The 18,556-nt window shown below is 48.9% G+C and overlaps 1 protein-coding gene across 4 annotated transcripts in view; it reads left to right on the top strand.

Moving 5' to 3' along the window:
* The first annotated feature begins 753 nt into the window (after nt 1-753).
* Nucleotides 754-18,556, top strand: part of GALNT10 (polypeptide N-acetylgalactosaminyltransferase 10) — a 228,865-nt gene continuing 211,062 nt past the window's right edge. For 2 of the 4 annotated variants that reach the window (XM_030927279.1, XM_030927280.1), the window contains exon 1: nt 754-1,049. In XM_030927279.1, the coding sequence (XP_030783139.1) occupies nt 891-1,049 (159 nt within the window). In that variant the 5' untranslated portion in view covers nt 754-890. Of the gene's footprint in view, nt 1,050-1,634; nt 1,696-18,556 lie in introns of those variants that run through there. The other 2 variants (XM_030927278.1, XM_030927281.1) reach the window with 2 other exon arrangements.

Raw genomic sequence — 18,556 nt, 5'->3', positions numbered from 1 at the left:
AAGGTGCTGCAGAGAGGCTACTGTCACCTACCCGCCGGTTTGCAGGATCTACAGACGGGCGGCGGGCGGGCACAGCTCCCCACAGTTTGCAGTGGGCGTTCACAACTAACGCCAGGGGCCTCCTAGAGGAAGAAAACCAGGGCCCGCCGGCGGAACAGTGAGCGTGGAGCACGGCTGTGGCCCCGTTTCATGGCCGGGAACACCGAGTCCCCGGGGTCAAAATAGGTCCGCAGGTCCTGGGGGCCGAGCCTAGGTGGGCTGGAAGTGACAGCCCCGGGGGCTGCAGGCGCTGAACGCTCGGCGGGGCCCCAGCACTATTTGCATATCCCCAGAGAGGCAGCAAACGTTCGGCTGCAGTCCCGGGCGGAGGTTGCCGGGCAGGGTACCCGGGCGCGCGAACATGCACCCCACCCAGCGGTGCCCAGCCCGCACCAGTTAGCGCCCAACTCGCCAACTCCGGACTTTCGCAAAGCTCCCGAGGGCGGGGGAGCCACCAAGGAGCGGGAGGCACCATCGCAGCTCGAGAAGGGGGAAGCGCTCTGGCCCGGCACCCTGCCGCGCCCAGGCGGGCCGAGACGCTCCGCGAGAGGGCCTAGGCTGGTGGCGCAGAGACTCGGCTACCGACGCGGGGGCTGGCGGCGCAGGGCGGGCGACTTGGCGGGGCCCGGGGGCGGTGTCGGCGTCGAGGACCCCCCTGTGGCGGCGGCGCGGTGGCGGCGCCCGGCTCCCCGGCCGGCGAGCGGCGGAAGTGCCGCGGAGTTGGAGCGGGGCCGGCGCCGTGGCCGCTTCTGCTCGCTGAGCTGCTGCCGCCGCCGGGCGGACTGGCGGACGCTCGGAGCTGGGGGCGGCGCGGCGGTGCCGGCGGGGCGCGGCGGGGCTGACCGGCCCCGATGAGGCGGAAGGAGAAGCGGCTCCTGCAGGCGGTGGCGCTGGTGCTGGCGGCCCTGGTCCTCCTGCCCAACGTGGGGCTTTGGGCGCTGTACCGCGAGCGGCAGCCCGACGGCACCCCTGGGGGATCGGGGGCGGCGGTGGCGCCGGCGGCGGGACAGGTGAGTCCCCCCGTTGCTACAGGCCGGGAACACCCTCTTTCCGAATCACTTTTAGCCTGTGGTTCCTTCCTCCACCTTCTGCTGTCTGCCGCCTCAGAGTCAGCTCCGAGACTGTAAAGCTCTTCCCATTTTCCGGATGGGAAAATTGAGTTCTGTCGGGACTCCTCCAGGGTCCCAAGCCAGTCAGAGACTGAGTACGAACTAGAACCCAGGACGCTATTTCTCACCACATGTTACCGCCTTCCTTTCTGTCTGGTGCTCCTTGAGGTCTTCCAGCGGATCTCTTTTGAAGGATCCTATCTGCATCCCTGTATCCCAGAATGACTCCTGCCTTGTGCCAATAGGAATGCAGATTCTGGTTCTTCTATTTGGTGTCCAGGTCCTCTCTGCTCCCCTCCTCCCACCCCCCAACAACCCCTACCTGCTGATCCCAGTGTTCTTTACTCAGGTCAGCCCTTTTCCTGATTTCTTGTCTGCCCAACGAGACATCCAGGCCTTCCTACTCTCCCCATTTATTCAACAGCGCCCGCCCCCCCAACCCCCCAGCAACTCTAGCCTTTTCCTTTCTCAGATCCTGTGGATTCCTTGCAGAATGTAAAGATCACGCTCTCCTTGAAGCTTCAAGCCCCTGGGGGTGGAGAAGGGGGTAAGCTTCTGGTCCTTGAGGTACCTGCTGCCTTTGACCTTATGGGAGTCCAGAGGTGGGGCTCTGGTGGGGGGACCCCCAAAATGTCCCAGAGGCTATTGGTGCCCAGCGTCCTGAGGATGGAACACCAGAAGCCTTCCCTGTCTCTTCTGAACTTGTCTAGTCTGGTTAGTTGTAGTGTTTACTGCAGCCAAAACTGGGATCGGAATGGTTTCTGCCTCCTTTGAACTTACCCATGTATGTTTGTGTGTATGTGTGCGTGCATGCATTTAGACTAGCAGCTCCCTGATAGCAGAAGCTCTGTCACATCACTCCCACCCTCCCAGGAGGTGCTAGTGAGTGTATTGCTTAGACTGTTTCGTATAGTGGAACATTTCAGGCTTTCTTATGGGATTTCTCTGGTCCCATGAGAAGTGGATAATTTGTGTATCAGGGTCAGACTTGACTGATTGTTGGCTGGCCTTGACGAAAGAGGCTGGCTTTTCTGAGATTGATGGTTTTCCTTATTCTTCCCAGTATTAGGCTGCTGTCTAGGCAGTCTGGCATCTGGAGCGCAGAGGGCTCTTTGCTACAGAGCTGACCAATTTGAGCTCCGCCTGTCACTCTGTTAATTGTTGCAAAGCATCCCAGAGGGTCTCATTGATCTTTCTGGTAGAGCTTACTGTTTAGAAACTAAGGTTTCCATCTCTTTCATAAACCCCTGGTTCAAACCCTGACAGTTAGCATAGACCTCTCTCCCTGATATTCTGTATCTGTGTGGGTTTTCCTTTCATGAAATCTCTTTCCTCTGTTCCTATTCAGTACCAGCATCAGAGTCAGGAGTTCCAGGGTTCTGACCTCAGCTCTACCACTAACTTACTGTGTGTGTCCTTGATCACCTTTCATCTCCTTCTCTGAGCCTTACTTTCTTGATCTGTAAACCATGATTATTGGTCCAGCTCTAACATTCTGTGATACTATCAGTTAATCAATGAGGAATACAATGGTCACTTCTTTTTTTCTGTCTTGAGTCCAGAGTTCCTTGTAGCATCCCTAGCTGTGGAGGCTCCATACTGGACACAGCCCCAGGTCAAGGGGGAGTGTCCTACCCTAATGCAAAACTCTCCTTTAGAATAGCTGTAGCCCATTCTAAAATAGCGCTTGACATTCTGCCTCTGCTTGGAGAAAGCCTTCGTATTTCATTTGCTATAGATGCCAAAGACGTCCTGATTTTCACTTCTATAGACCCAGATGTGTAGAGAAGGTCAAGGTTAACTGCCAGTTTGGCCTAAGCTTTCAAAGTAAATTACTCACTTGTGCAAGAGGGTATTGATGGAGTAAGGCAGCCTTTTGGGCAGGGAGAGCAGGGAGCAACAGCTGGGTGCTGCTCAGAGCCCCTAACTGAAATGGATAGACAGGCTCATCTGGGAAGATCTAGTTTTTGTTTATTTCTTTTTCTCTGGAATAGCATGAAGAGGAGGAGGAAGAAGTGGTGAAGGGGGTTTGGGGGGTTGGGGGGAATACCAACTGATTATTTTTGCTTTAAAGAAAATCTCTTTGCTTCCTGGAAGCAGCAGAATGGAGCTGTTTCCCCAATGATAAGCACTTGTAGGTGCTACAGGATTCAGCATTCATCTGCTGCCTTTCAAGAACACCCTGCCAAATTTCCACACAGCCCCTTTTTGTTTCACTCTCTCACAGATGCAGAGCACTGGGCTTGGCCCCCAGTCCCTTGTCTGAATGTCAGCTGGCCTTGAGGAAAGAGGCTGACTTCTCGGAGTGATGGTGTTCCATCCCTCACCCCAGTGTACTGGAACATACACGTAACACGCCAGGCTGCTATCTGGGAAATCTGGCATCTTGAGCATACAGAGCTTTTTCGACAGGGCTGACCAGTTCTGAGCTCAGCCTGTCATTCTTGTAATTGTTGAGAATCATCTTTGAGCATCTCTTTGATCTTTCTGATAGAAATAACTGCAGAGGCTCTGGAAGGAAGTCTGACAGGACTTTATCCAAATAAAAAATGTGTTCCATATGGGTTTGAAAGAAGATTCTTTGAGAGTAACATATCCACTACTTGAGTAGTCCTCTAACTCCTTGATTTCTCCACTGGATTAAAGAATACGGAGTTTCAAATTAAGAGTGTTTATCATCTGCTAGAATGAAAGTCTACATAACTGTCATGCCAACTCATCCTGGGTGTACCTCTGCAGCTGGGTGGGATAGCTGATTTATAAAGGACACATAATGCTTCCAGGATTTCAGCAGTCATCTGGTCAGACAGTTGGCTTCTTGGAAAAGTGCAAAACCAAGCAAGAAAAGCTGGTCTTGAAGCCATCTTCCTTTTAATGTGTGGGTCCCTCTCATTCCAACCCCCAATCTGTTTAACATCTTGGTTTAATTCAACAGTCTGTTTCATATTCCAGGTTTGGGACAGGTTATTAAAAGCTCTAGTTAGGAAACTGAGTGCAGTCTCTCCTCATTTCTGAGCCATAATCTCTTGTTGAAAAATGGCTTCACTGGATAATAGAATGTGTGGAATAGAAACTGGTGGAATAATGGAATACTGGTGACTTTAATTTTCAAGTATCAGGATTTATTTCTCATTGTGTTAGAGCTGAACTTTATTCTTAGAGCATCCAGAAATCAATGTTTTTTTCTCTTTTTTCAGTCTTCCTGGTGGCAGAAGCCTTGCCCATCAGAAAGTATCATAGAAATGTAGCCTTGGAATGATTTCCTTAATTTTCCACAGAAGGGCTAGTATCCTTTAGCTTGCTAATCACTCCTCTGTCTGCATGCCCAGGTGAAATCTGATGCCACTAGGGAAGGGTTGTTGATTTGCCAGAACAAATCCAGCTCCCTACATTCTTTCTCTCATTCTTGGCTTGCTGTCTCCCAAGGATTCCAGCTGAGGAAGGCCTGGGAACAGAGACCTGGTTTTTAGTCCTTTCTCCTGCCCTAAACTCACTGCGTGTACTCAGGAAAGAGGTTTAACCTCTCTGAGCCTTGGATTCCTCATCTGCTAAGTGAGGCTTAGATTCAGAAGGGAAAAGGCAAATGCATATTGTAATGATGCTTCCCCTCCCATGGCCAAGGCAGACATTGCTAATCAATCTTTTTGTTACTAACACCAGACTTGAGCTCAGATTGTTTCCCAGCAGGGCTACTCAAGTAGAGTTAATGACATATGGAAACTCATTAGCAATGTAGGGAATAGATACTCTGTTAGGGCTTTTCCAACTCTTACATCCTGAGGTTCTGTGAGTATGCTTGGAAGCACATCTGAATAATGATAGTATATTTAAACAGGCCTCTGTATCTAACTTGTAATGAGGCCACAACTTAAGAGTATGTTCATATTTGAATGTCTTTTCTCAGGCTGTAGTCTAAGGATGTTCAGCCTTTGATCTGTTGGTTCCAGTGACACGGTAACAGATAATGGAATCAGGAATGAAAAGCAAAAGCCCATTTAAAAGATAACCATCTAGCTTGCTAATTGTACCTTGTCCACAGTCAGCTCTTACACAGAGATGGCATCAGGTTCTTCTCACTGAATCAAAAGCACCTTGAGGCAAACCTGGCAGCTACCAGTAAGCCCCATAGCAGCGAAATGCTCCTGACGGTGTTTGCAGTGGTTCCTGTGTTTTACATATATCTAACCCTCTGCATCCCATATATGTGTCAGAGCTGGTAAGGGAAGGCCTTGAATAAGAGTCTTGTTTCCCCAGAGAACCTCTGTCCTTATGCGCAGTGGAGTGGGGAAAGGAGGTAGCCCATATACACCTGAATTCCCGTGGCAAGAAGTGTATTGTGGCCTCCCTGCTGGAAATGTCTTAAGGTAGGAACACATCCTCCTCTAGCACAAAGCACAAGATTTGGCACTTGGAAGACAGGATGTGTTTGCTGAATGACTGAAATGTATTAGAGCAGGCAGGGGGCTTCAGAAGTCATCTAGTTCAATCTCCTCAATTTGTAGGTATGAAAACTGAGGCCAAGAAAAGGGGAAACAAATTAAACAAGTTCCCATAGGGAGGAATGCAGATCAGAATCCGTTCTCCAAGTTCTTGTTCTATTTCACCATGAGAAATTTTTTCCCTCTATATACTGATATTTGATCCTTCTCTACCATTATTTCTTTCAGGAGCCAAGATTATCACCCCAAATTTTGGAGGCCACTGCTTAGTGAGACCGATTATCTACTAGAACTTACCTGTCTATTTTTTTGTAGATCTATTTTTGTTCATTTTCTTTCCAACATTTTATAGTGTTTTGTTGTTGTTGTTGTTGTTGTTTTTTGAGATGGAGTTTTGCTCTTGTTGCCCAGGCTGGAGTGCAATGGCGCGATCTCGGCCCACCGCAACCTCCACCTCCCAGGTTCAAGCAATTCTCCTGCCTTAGCCTTCCCAAGTAGCTGGGATTATAGGCATGCACCACCAAGCCTGGCTAATTTTGTATTTTTAGTAGAGATGGGGTTTTTCTGTGTGGGTCAGGCTGGTCTCGAACTCCCGACCTCAGGCGATCCACCCACTTCGGCCTCCCAAAGTGTTGGGATTACAGGTGTGAGCCACCGCACCTGGCCTCATTTTATAGTTTCAAAAGCAACTAAATGGATTAAAATTTAAGGGGGGCAAAGGGACAGGGGTAGAGGAATTAAAGGCTGTGTAGCACATGGCACCATTACTGCTATCCCTGACAGACAGAATCTGAGCCTAAGAACCACCTCAGATTCTCTATCAGTTGCAAGTAACAAAACAAATTAAGCCATGTGAGCTGAAATGAGTAAGGGAATATATTGGCTCCTGTGACTGTAGTTGGCTTCAGGTATGGTGTGATCTAGAGGTTTGTGGCATTGTCAGGGCTAGGTCTCCTTTCCTCTGGTTTCTGTTGGTTCTGACTTTCTCTGTGTGTTGACTTTGTTCCATTCTGAGGCTCCATGGCAGCAAAAAATGGTAGTAGCTCTTTCAGACCTCAGATCCACACCTAGATCGTAGAGGAGAGGGTCTCTGTCCTCTGGTAGCTTCTACAGAAGAGAGAGAAAACATCTTTTCTATTTATTTATTATTTGCTGATTTATTTATTTATTTAGAGACGGAGTCTTGCTCTGTCGCCCAGGCTGGAGTGCAGTGGCACGATCTTGGCTCACTGCAAGCTCCACCTCCCGGGTCCACACCATTCTTCTGCCTCAGCCTCCTGAGCAGCTGGGACCACAGGCAGCTGCCACCACACCCGGCCAATTTTTTGTATTTTTAGTAGAGATGGGGTTTCACCGTGTTAGCCAGGATGGTCTCGATCTCCTGACCTCGTGATCCACCTGCCGTGGCCTCCCAAAGTGATGGGATTACAGGCGTGAGCCACCACGCCTGGCAGAGAAAACATCTTTTCTATAAGCTCTAGCAAGATCTCCTTAGGTCTTACTGGTCCACTTTGGATCTAATGTGCTGTCTGAACCATTCGCAGATTTCAGGAGGAGAAGCTGTATTGATTAACTTCACCTACCCTGGAGCTAGGAGTGGAGTCAGATTACCCAGATCTAAGAAGAGCAGTTCCCCAGAGAAGACTCTGGGTGCTGCTTTTGGGAAGAAGAGAAAGATATCTAGAGAAGAAGCCCACAGATATCCACTCCAGAGTCCTGCTGACACAGTGTTCCAGGCAGCAGTCACTCCTTGGGGATGAGATTTGGTCCTGGAGGGAAAACCCCTTTGCCACCCTGGACCCATTTTTGGGCACCGAACCTGCAGTCTGGAGGTCTGTGCTCTCGTTCCAGCTCTGCCACCCCTTGGCTGAGATGATTAGCTGTGTGGGCCTTGATTTGTTGCTGAGGAAGGCTTGGGTGCAAATGGTTGCCAACACACAGTGGAGGGTGGAGATAAAGAGCAGTTGAAAGCTGTCTTTATTGAATCTTACTTACCAGTTCTGCCGCTGCCTTCCTTTCCCCTCACAGACGTCCCAAGAAGTGTCTCCCCTGCCCCCGTACACACTAAAAGTCAATTCGTTGAAAATTTCTCTCAAGCTGAAAAAGAACTTCTGTCTCTGCAGCTTCCACGTTTTTTTCTGCCTGGCCCTCTTAGCTGGAGGAGGTGGAGTGTTCATACTTTGGAAGCTAGAGGAAGCTAAACAATTCTGCTTGCTGTGGTGGGTGGGTGTGTATTTATGCGTGTGTAGCTTTCTCTCCATGTGTCTCTCTTCTCTCTCTCTTATCTTTGAATGGTTCCTGTTTGCTGCCCTCTGCTGAGTGTAGATAGGAGAGAAAAGAAAAAAGCAGACCTATTTTTTTCCTTCCCTTTGGCTTTAAGAGAATGTTAAGCTTCAGATGCTAATTGTCTTCAGTTTTCTCAGGTGATGAAAGCCACAGCATAAAATGATACTGATCCGAAGAATGATGATGATATGGTTGGTTGATAATGAGGTTGATAATGTTAATAGTAGTAATAGCAGTTACCATTTATTTAGCACTTACTCTGCTAGGTCCTTTACTTGTACATCTGTTAAATATTGTTGTAACCAGGTAGGAAAGGAGGGAACCGAAGCTCGAAAAGAGGCAGGTGTTTGCCCAAGGATGCACAGCCTGTAGTGGTGGAGTTGGCATTTGAACTCTGACCTAGTGCTGAGTCCTTAACCACCATACTTCCTCCATATCTGAGCAGGACAAAGGACCTGTCTTCCACCCCTGCCCCTTAAGCCCTTCCTGCAAGCCCGGACATCTGAGCTGGCGAGAGAGACCATTGCCCTAAGACAGCCTCTTCAGTAGCCAAAGTGGAGCGCCTAAGGTCATGTGGTGGTGGTGTGCGCTGGAAGATAAACCTCTACCTCAGCTTCCTCCTGTCTCCGTTCCTCCTGGTTTGAGGCATGTGGGGTGCATATCGTGCTCTAGCTTTGGAGCTATACTGCCTGATTCAAAACCTGAGGCTTGGGCAAGCTTGGCCTCTGTGCCTGGAATTCTTGGTCTGTAAAATGCTAGTAATGTTAACTGTAGCAGAGAGTTCTCCTGAGGGTTCAGTGAGTCACTGTGGGCAAAACCCCAAACACAGTGCTTGGTGCAGAACAAGTGCTCGGTAAACTTGGTGATGCTGCTGCCTTTGTGACGTGCCTGGCCTATGGCAGGGACTCAATTCTCTGTGGCTTCCCTTTGGCGGAGGTAGGGAGAGCTGCATAACATTGTCATTGTCTAGAAGGTGAGCAATTTGAAGATAAGTGGTTGGCCTAACAGCACAGGGTTCAGAAGACGTGGAAGAAGCCAGGTGGGTGCAGTCTCTGATTATTGGGGGTGAGAAGGAAATTGTGCATGCAGAGGCTGCTCTTGGTACCCGTCTCCCTGAAACTTTGGAATGTGAAGCAGTTGTTGGGAATGCCTTCTCAACTCCCACCCTGGGAGACAACCCAGACCTTCTGTATCCTTCTAGATTCAGCTCATAGCCTGCTGCCTCTAGGAAGTGTTCTTTGGTCACTCCAGCCCCCAAAGGTCACTCAGGGGTCTTAGTCCCTTGATTTTCTCATCTGCCTACTTAGATCAGAGGCCCTTCCAGGAAGACTTCTAACATCCTTCTTCCCTGCAGCCTTGCCCCTAGACCTGACAACCCCTGCCAGGGCCGCCTGGGTTAGCATTCTTTCCAACCAGGGCCTGGAGCCATACATATAAATCTGTCATGCAATGCTGTAATTGTTTTTAATCTGTCCAGACTGTCTGCTTCCTAAAGGCAGGAACTAAACTCTCTCGGTCACTCTTGTTTGCCTAAAATATTTGCTGAATGGCTGAGGGGGTGAGTGAGTGAGTGAGTGAATAATATGGTTGGTACTCAGTAACTGCTGGCTGAGTGCTGGAAGCTTAGCCTTAGGAATGGTTCTTCTTGAACTTCAGGATGCTTCACAATCCCTAGGGAGCCTGTTAAGGATGGTGACACCAGGATCCGTGCCCAAGGAGCATGAAGGGGCTGGTTTGGGCTTGGCCAAGGATCACATATTTAACAAATCCTACTGAGGGTCCAATAGCGAACTCCTCTCCACCCACCTAACAGGAGACAGACCTCTCTTTCCCCAGGGACCCTCTCCACTCTCCCCAGGAATGCTTCAGAACCAGCCCTTGAACTTCTGTTCCTGGGGAGTGTGTTTATCTGCAGCTTCCCAAGTTGTCAATCAGCACTCACAGGGGAGCTCTGTGGTGCTTTTAGCAGTGGCACTGTATCTGATGCAGGCAGATCAGGCTCCAGTTCAGGACAGGCGTGGGAGATGCACTTTGGAATCCCTGTCCTGTGGGCTGTGAGGATTGGCTGGAACCATAGAGCTTTGTTTTCCTTTGATGCCCACAGTCTGCTTCTCTTCCAGGATGGGTGCTCTGCCTTCCTGCCATGGGCAAGGATGAGGTGCCTCTAAGTGGGTGACAGGCTGAACTAGGGGGTCTTTTAGGAAAGGTTAGTATTGTGGAGACCCTGTAAACCTCTCCCTTGTACTGGAGAGACCAGTGGAGAGAGTGTGGAGTTGGGAACCAATGTGACCTGATCCCCAGGTCCAGCTCTGCCACTTGCCAGCTCTGTGCCTGACCTCTGGGGCTTCCAGCTCCTTCTCCTAAGATGAGCAAAGTCATCACTACTTCCTAGTGTCGTGGTGATGATTAGATTAAATTACATTAAAGTTGTGAGGATCGAGGTGCAGAGAGGTCAGGTAACATATCCAGGGCCACACAGCTAGGAAGTGATGGAAACAGGATTCCAGCCCAGCTGGGATGCTTCCTTCCGCTGTCTGCGCCAGCCACTGACTGGATGGTCTTGGGCGAGTGTGTGGGTCTGCCCCCACTCACAGGGTCTTGAGGAGGCCTCAGTGGGAGGTTATCACTGAGAGCCCCGTGAGCCTGGTTCTTGGATTTGTTGTTGTTGGCTCCAGAAAGCTCTTTTAGCTGAATACCCAGGCAGCCGTGCCAGGGCAGGGATTATAGCAAGTCCCACGTGCCGCCTGGATGCCGCACTCGGGCAGCCTCCCAAGAGCCCAGTTCGCCGGAGTTGTGTGTGTGTGTGTGGGTCTCCCCTGTGAGTTACAAATGTCAGCCTCCTCTGAGAGGAGGGCTGCTGAGCAGAGGGGCCGACAGGGGCTTCTGGAGAGAAGGGGGTTTCTTCGAGGGAACAGGTTGGAAACATCTGGCCGGCGTGTGTGTGTGAAAATTACTTCCTGCTGCTAAAGCACTTTGTATGTTCTCAACTGAAAACTGTTATTTTTTGCATGTTTCCTCCTGAGTATTGATCAGAGTCAGCTGCTGAGAGTTAAAATGTATATGTGTGTGTGTGCCTATTTGTGAAATAACCAGTTTCTAAATTTGCTACCTAACTTCAGTGAAAAATTACTAATTCTGTTCTTGGAGAGCCAGGGTCTGTCCTTTGGATTTGTGGTTATTTTATTAATAATAAACCTTAATGGCTGTTTCATTCAGAGAGCTTCTTTTATTAATTTCTTTGACCTTTATATATTTTTAATCACCTTACCTGTATACTTTAATGGAGGTTGCAAACTGGTGGCCTGTGGGCCAGATGCAGTCCAGAGTTATGTTTTGTGTGCCTTGAACAGTGCTGGCCCATAGATAGTTTGGTTTCTTTATTTTTTAGTGTTCATATGTTACCAGTACCTAAACATGAGAATATTTCCTATTTTAAAACAATTCTATACTAATTTCTGTTTTTTTTTTGTTTGTTTTTGTTTGTTTTTTTTTTTTTTTTGAGACGGAGTCTCGCTCTGTCGCCCAGGCTGGAGTGCAGTGGCCGGATCTCAGCTCACTGCAAGCTCCGCCTCCCGGGTTTACGCCATTCTCCTGCCTCAGCCTCCCGAGTAGCTGGGACTACAGGCGCCCGCCACCTTGCCCGGCTAGTTTTCTGTATTTTTTAGTAGAGACGGGGTTTCACCAGGTTAGCCAGGCTGGTCTCGATCTCCTGACCTCATGATCCGCCCGTCTCGGCCTCCCAAAGTGCTGGGATTACAGGGTTGAGCCACCGCGCCCGGCCTTGTTTTTGTTTTTTAAATCTGAAAGTCCGGCTGCTGAGTTCAGGTTCAAGTTTTGTAAGAATTTTCTGGATGTGGGAGCAGCTGTCTCCTCTAGACAGATCCTAGCTCTCCAGTTGGCCATCGCCCCTGCTGCACTTAGTGGTCTCAAACCTGGGCACTTCACCCTTTCATACAATTGGCCCGGCTGCAGGAGACATTCGACTTTGGGAGCCCTCCTTTATGATATGCAAATTCCCATGGCCTTTTCCCAGTTCCGTCTCATGGTGGAGGCAGGGTGGGGCTTACAGTCCCCACTTCACAGATGCAAAAACTGAGGTTCAAAGAGCGTAAGTGACACGACTAGTCACAAAGCCAATAAGCTGAGGCTAATCCTTCTGTCTCTAAGACTAATGTACTTTTCAGAGAAAAAAAAGTAATTACTTGGAAGTATAAGTATATAAACCTTAGGCTCTGACAGACTCACTTATGTTTATATTTAGGTGATTCCTGCTCCGTCTCAGCTCAAGAAATCATTTGCCTTGCTTCTCTCTGTTTCTAGGTATCTGAATTTCAGGTCTACCCTATCTAATAAAGTTTTTTTTTTTTTAATTTTTTTATTTTTTAAAGCCATGTCAGGGGATGCTCTAGATTTATTAGAAATGATGTAGGTAGAGGCCGGGCATGGTGACTCACACCTGTAATCCCAGCACTTTGGGAGGCCAAGGTGGGCGGATCACGAGGTCAGGAGTTTGAGACCAGCCTGGCTAACATAGGGAAACCCCATCTCTACTAAAAATACAAAAATTAGCTGGGTGTAGTGGCAGATGCCTGTAATCCCAGTTACTCAGGAGTCTGAGGCAGGATAATCATTTGAAACTGGGAGGCGGAGGTTGCAGTGAGCTGAGATCGTACCACTACACTCCAGCCTGGGTGACAGAGCAAGACTCCATCTCAAAGAAAAACAAACAAAAAAAGAAATGACGTAGGTACAGAATCCACCTTGTTTTTTGCCTGTGCTTCCTGGCATGTCAGAAAACCCTAGAATGTATCTTGCTATTATTGGGGAAGTGTTAGGATCCATTAAATGAGAGTGAAGACAGCTTTCCCAGCAGAAATGGTACATACTCCACTCCCTGGCCTGAGGGGACCTCACAGGCACCCAGGAGGTTTCTGGGAAAGAGAGAACCTGGATGAGAACAGCTTAGGTCCCCCAGAGGCAGCTGAACATAGCCACTCGTGTCTCTGAGAGTACGGTTCATTGTCAGGGCAGGAGTGGGGGCCCCTCTGCCCGCCATTTCAAGAACCTTCCCTTGGAAGCTCCAGGTGGCTCCTGGTGCGGCAGTGGGGCATGGAGTGTGGGGCACAGCTCGGTGTGGTGACCAGGAGTTAGCTTTGTCCTTGAGCACTGGCTCCACAGCAGAAATGATGATGACCATGAGTTTATTGAGCTCTTACTGCATGCCATGCACTGTGCCCATCTCAGTTCATCAACACTGTAATCCCAGGGGATGAGTGACCTTACTGTTGTCATTTTACAGATGGGAAAACTGAGGCTCAGGAAACTTAAATCACTTCCCAGGCCTGTACAAGAAACAAGTGGTGGGACTCAAATTCAGATTTCTGACTCTCCAACTTGTACTCTTAGCTACCATGTTTTGTTGACTTCTCTGGGCAAGTCTTTTAACGTCTTTTGGCCTCCATTTCCTCACCTGTACGTGGGAATGATAGCTTCTTGGCACATGAGCAGAGTCAGTTTTGCCACCCATAACTCTTCCTGCCACCCCTGCCTCGGGGCGGTTGTCAGACACTGGTGTGGTGTGAGCTGTCTTTCTCGCCAGGGTGGGGCCTCTCTGCTTGTGGGTTGGGGTCTCCCAGCAGAGTCAGCCTGGGGTATGCCTCCCTGCTTCTCCCTTTCACAGCCTGGATCCCCCTTGTCTGCTACTCCACACTCTCCCCTGGCAGCGAGAGAGGCAGCTGAGGGCTCCTGCCATCCAAGCCCTGCCAGGGAACAATGGGGTACGTTAAGAAGGCTGCCAGGTGCCAAACCAGAGGTATTAAAGGGACGTTTGATTAGTTTTAACTCTAATTGTCAGGCTTTTGCTTTCTTTTGTTCTCTGTAGCAATTAAGTGGCGGGTTGGAGAGGAGGGTGAAGCCCTGGTGTGGGTTTCCTCCCTCTGTGACTTGTATAGGCTCTCTTTGACTCTGGGTGTGAATATGACTCTTTCACCTGTCTCCTATTGTCAGCGCTCTCCCCTCTCTGTCTGTGTGTGTTTCTCTGTCTCTCCTTCGACCCGCCCCGCCGGCCCCCGCAAGCCCCATAGTCTCCATGCTGTGTGTCTCTCTCTTAGCAAATATGATGAGAAATGACACTAAAGAAGCCATAAGCCTACCACGGTGGAATCCACAATTTCAATGAATTGTATCTTTTATCATATCCAGTCTCCCGCTATCTTATCCCTGCCAAATGGTTACCATCTTTGACTTGAACACCCCCAGTGATGGGGAACTCACCCCCTTTAGCTCAGCAGAGTCCTAGGTAGTCTGCCGTGGCTCAGGGGTGACCTAAGAATTTCTTAAGTACCCTCTACCCATCCCTTCAGGCACCTTTCAAATCTTTTTCTTCCCAGAAAGCCTTCCCGGATCTTTCCAGTTAGAATTAATCTGTCTCTTGGAAATGCCTACAAAACTTAATTTGTGCAACTGTGGTGACATGAATGTTATAGTGCTATGTGTTGTCATTTCCCTAGGTGGAGGAATGTACTGTTGAAGGAGTCTTCCCAGCAGGACATCCCCTTGGATGAGGCTCCAGCTGGGAAGAAGAGATCCCAGAGCTCTCTCTTGTGAGCCTGGGCTTCCTCCTCTTTCAAAAAGTTCCATTCCCAAACTTGGCCACTGTGTTTTATGTGATCTTTTAATCCAGAGAATATTCTAGATTTTTACAGGCCATGTAGTTGCTGCCACAACTACTCAATCTGTCTTTGTAGCATGAGAGTGGCCATAGACACTACATAAACCAATGCGAGTGCTGTGTTCCAATAAAACTTTATTTGCAAAAGCAGTCAGCAAGCTGGATTGCCAGGCCAAGGTTTGCTGACCCCTTTCTAGTCTTTTCATGGTCAAAGAGCCCTGGGTTTTGAGGCAGGAGCCTGACTCCTCGGGTAGGAGCCACCTTGAGTTGCTTTATGACCCTAGTTGGATCCCTGACTCAGCAGTGCCTCTGTCCTCTCCTACATAAGCTGTGTTAATTGGGAGGATGAGTTCTAAGGATCCCTCCAGTTTTTGACACTCAGTGAGGACCTGAATTCTCTGCTGGATCTGACTGCATCTCTGAAACGGATTCCAAATCCACTTATTTTCTTCCCGCTTCCCACCAGACCGTCACATCTCACCTGGATTCCTGACACAGCCTCCTGGCTCCTCTCCCACCTCCACCCTAAAATCATAGTCGATTCTTTATGCACAGCCCAAGTGTTCTTTTGCAAGGGTAAATCAGAGATTTCCGCCTCTTTCCTAAAACTCTTCAGTGGCTTCCACTGCTGCGCTGAAACACAGCCCAGACCCCTGTCTCGTCTGGCCCTGCTTACCCTCTGGGCTCACCGTGTCCCCTCCTCTCAGTCACCACACTACAGCCGCATTACCCTTCTTACACATCCAGCATGGTCCTTCTTCAGGACCTTTGCATGTGGTCCTGCCTGGAATACTCTTCCCCAAGATTATAGCAGGACTGGTTCCTCCTCATCTTTTAGGTCTTGGCTCCAAAGTCACCTCCTCAGAGAGGCCTTCTGTGAACATACCATCTGAAGTACCTCTTTCCTACCTACTCTGCAACTTGATCAACTGTGAAATGTCACATATAGCAACTTAGCAGTATCTGGAGTCACCTTGTTTATTTATTTACTTACCTATTTCTCTGCTCCAGTAGATACTAGCACTTAGTAGATACTAAGATACTACCCTCAGCCGTGAGGGTAGGGGCCTCGTGTGTCTTGTTTACTGCAGTACCTTATAGTGCTAGCATGTTACAGGTGCTCAATGAATATTTGTTGAATTAATGAATGAATGCATGCATACCTGTGTTCCCAGATACCCTACAGATAGGACTCTGACTGCTCCATGTTTCTTCTCGCCATTCCTCCGTGTATCATTTGGACACCATTCTGTTCTTGGTGTTGTGGGAAATTGCACACTTTCACCCTAAGGGGCTGTGTTCTCATAGTGGGGGAAGAAACAGACTTCCTTCTCCCCTGTTGAGATCAGAAGGCCTCAAAAGTGTTAGCTCCCTGGGGCAACAGTCAAAGGACACTGTTTCTCTGAGATCTTTTCATCAGAAGCAGCTCCTGTCCTCAGTCCACGTGGCTTCGTTGGTGGTATCTCCGGATGAGGATCCGTTTGGTTCTCTCCTTCCAGTCTTTAGAATATGAAGTAAGTAGCTTGTCTGGGATTATATTTTCTCCCTGGTTCTTAGGAGGAAAATATGAGGGTGGACCCCTGCTTACTTCTTTTGTGAGGAGCTTTCCTGCTGTTTAGAGGGAGCGCCTTAAGGAAGAGGGCTGCTGGTCGTGCCCCAGGCTTTCCCAAGGACTGCAGCTCCCAGTAAGTGGGTAAATGGGCTCGTGGGTTGAATCATGTCTCTCAAAAAGCTATGGCAAAGTCCTTACTCGCTGTACCTCAGAATATGACCTAATTTGGAAATAGGTTTGTTGCAAATGTAACCAATCAAAATGATGTCATGCTGGAATGGGGTAGGCCCTTAATCCTCTGTGACTGACTGATATCCTTATAAGAAGAGGAGAAGAGACACAGAGACAGGGAGAGGGAAGAGGGCTGTGAAAAGCTGGAGGCAGAGACTGGAGCGATGCTGCCCTAAGCCAAGGTACACCTGGGGCTACTAGAAGCTGGAAGAAGAGGAAGGAAGCATCTCCCCTAGAGGCTTTGGAGATAGGATAGCCCTGCCAATACCTTGATTTTGAATTTCAAGCCTCCAGAACTGTGACACAATAAATTTCTGTTGTTTGAAGCCACTCACTTTATGGTACTTTGTTATGGTAGCCCTAGGGAACTAATACACGGACCATTTTCCATTTTCTCATCAGATTGTGTTGTATGTGTGTATGAGTGTGTCTGTATATTATATTTGAAGGCAGATAGATAAAACACCTTCGCAAAGGCCGGGATAATTGTCTTAATCTCTTCTAGCTACTTACATTTCTTTTTAATTCATGGAAAAGAGCCTCTCTTTCTATGGAGGATTAGCATATTACACTGCACGTATATATTCTTTAACTAAAGCCACTCTGCTTATTAAGAGATCAACCTCTTTAAAAAAAACCTGAGCCATTAGCGTTGAATCACAGTGAATAAACACATGGTACATACTGCCTTTCACTTAACTGTATTATCTTTTTGTTCTGAGCTCAACAATTTATTTTTGTTCTGGGTCCCCGCTAAATTGATTTGGGGGATTACTATGTGATAGGTACGAGAAACAGCCGCTGCCTTGAGAGAGCTCCTAGTCTAAAAAGGGACTCAGACAAGTTCACAGGGATGCAGCGTGTCAGGCAGAGCATGATGAGTGTTGCAAGAGGAGATCAGCCGGTGCTGCGGGAAGCCGAGGGGAAGAGAGCAGCACCCTGGTTGAGGTCAGGAAGGACTTCTGAAAGGTGCTGATTTTTAAGATGGTCCTGAAGAAGGTTAAAGCTTTAGCAAAGTGTACATGGTAGGATTGGGGTCTCTCAGGTGGCAGGAAGTGGGGAGCCTGTTTCAAGAACAGCGAGTAAGGCAGAGTCACTGAAACTTCACATGTCAGTTAGAAAGTAGCTGGAAAAGTGGGTGAGGACCAGGTCACAGGGTCCCTGATTGCTAGCCCAGGGAGGCTGGCCTGCAGGAGGCAAGGAAGCCATGGATAGTTTTTGAGCAGAGGATGACTTGATCAGGGGTAGGCCTCAGAAAGGTAACTCTGGCAATGCAGGAGCCACAGGAGGCATGGAGACCAGTTTGGAGGCTATTGGGGTGGAGAGAGAACGAATCCATTCATTCATCCACTGCGCCTTTCTGTGGCCCAGATGCTGTGCTAGGTTCTGAGGTCACCAAGATGTGTAACGTGCAGCCTTTGAGCTTAAGGAATGCATTACTACTGTTGCAGACTGTTTTTGCCAGGCACAATGTTAAGCACTTTGCATACATTATCATCTTTGATCCTCACAGCAACCCAATAACATACTCACTCTAATTATCCCCATTTTATGGATGAAGGCACTAAGTATCAGGGAGATGAACTGTTTCACCCAAGGTCACACAACTGGTCACTGGTGGGGCTGTGACTGGCCTACAGAGTCCTGGGCCTTAACCACTTCTCTGGACTCCACACACTAAACAGGTCAAGTCAGAGTATAATGAGATCTTTCTTGGTAGCAGTAGGTACAGGGTTCTATGTGAGCATATAGGAAAGCCAGTGAACCCGGATGGGCAGGATGGGTAAGCAGAAAAGGCTCCCTGAAGGAGGGAATCCTGCCCTAAGTCTTTTAAGGGGAGTGGGATGGTTTAGCCAGGCAGAGAAATGGCTGGGCATGGGGTGGGTAGTGAAGGGATTCCAGGTAGAGGGGATAGCACGGTCAGAAGTCCAGAGTTGGGAAAACAGCATAGGGTGTGCAGGGTCTCCTAAGCTCATTATTCCTGGCCCCAGGAGTGGGGCTAGGAGAGGCTAAAACACAGGTAGGGCCAGGTCATGAGCTACATTCCATCCTCCAGTTCCCAGGAGCATGAAGGGTGTTGGGCAGAGAAGTTGAGTAATGACCAGATTTGCTTTCGTATGGGTCCTGGCGTTCAATAGTTGAAAGAGATCAGGAGGCCATGTTGTCAACCACTGTCAGATGTTTGCAACCAGACCAGATAAGGCAGAGGCGCTCCCAGGACAGCTCTCGA

This window comes from Rhinopithecus roxellana, chromosome 3 (genome assembly GCF_007565055.1).
Source record: "Rhinopithecus roxellana isolate Shanxi Qingling chromosome 3, ASM756505v1, whole genome shotgun sequence".
Lineage (NCBI taxonomy): Eukaryota > Metazoa > Chordata > Mammalia > Primates > Cercopithecidae > Rhinopithecus > Rhinopithecus roxellana.
The sequence above is the reverse complement of the archived record's forward strand: the minus strand, read 5'-3'. Positions and strand labels throughout refer to the sequence as shown.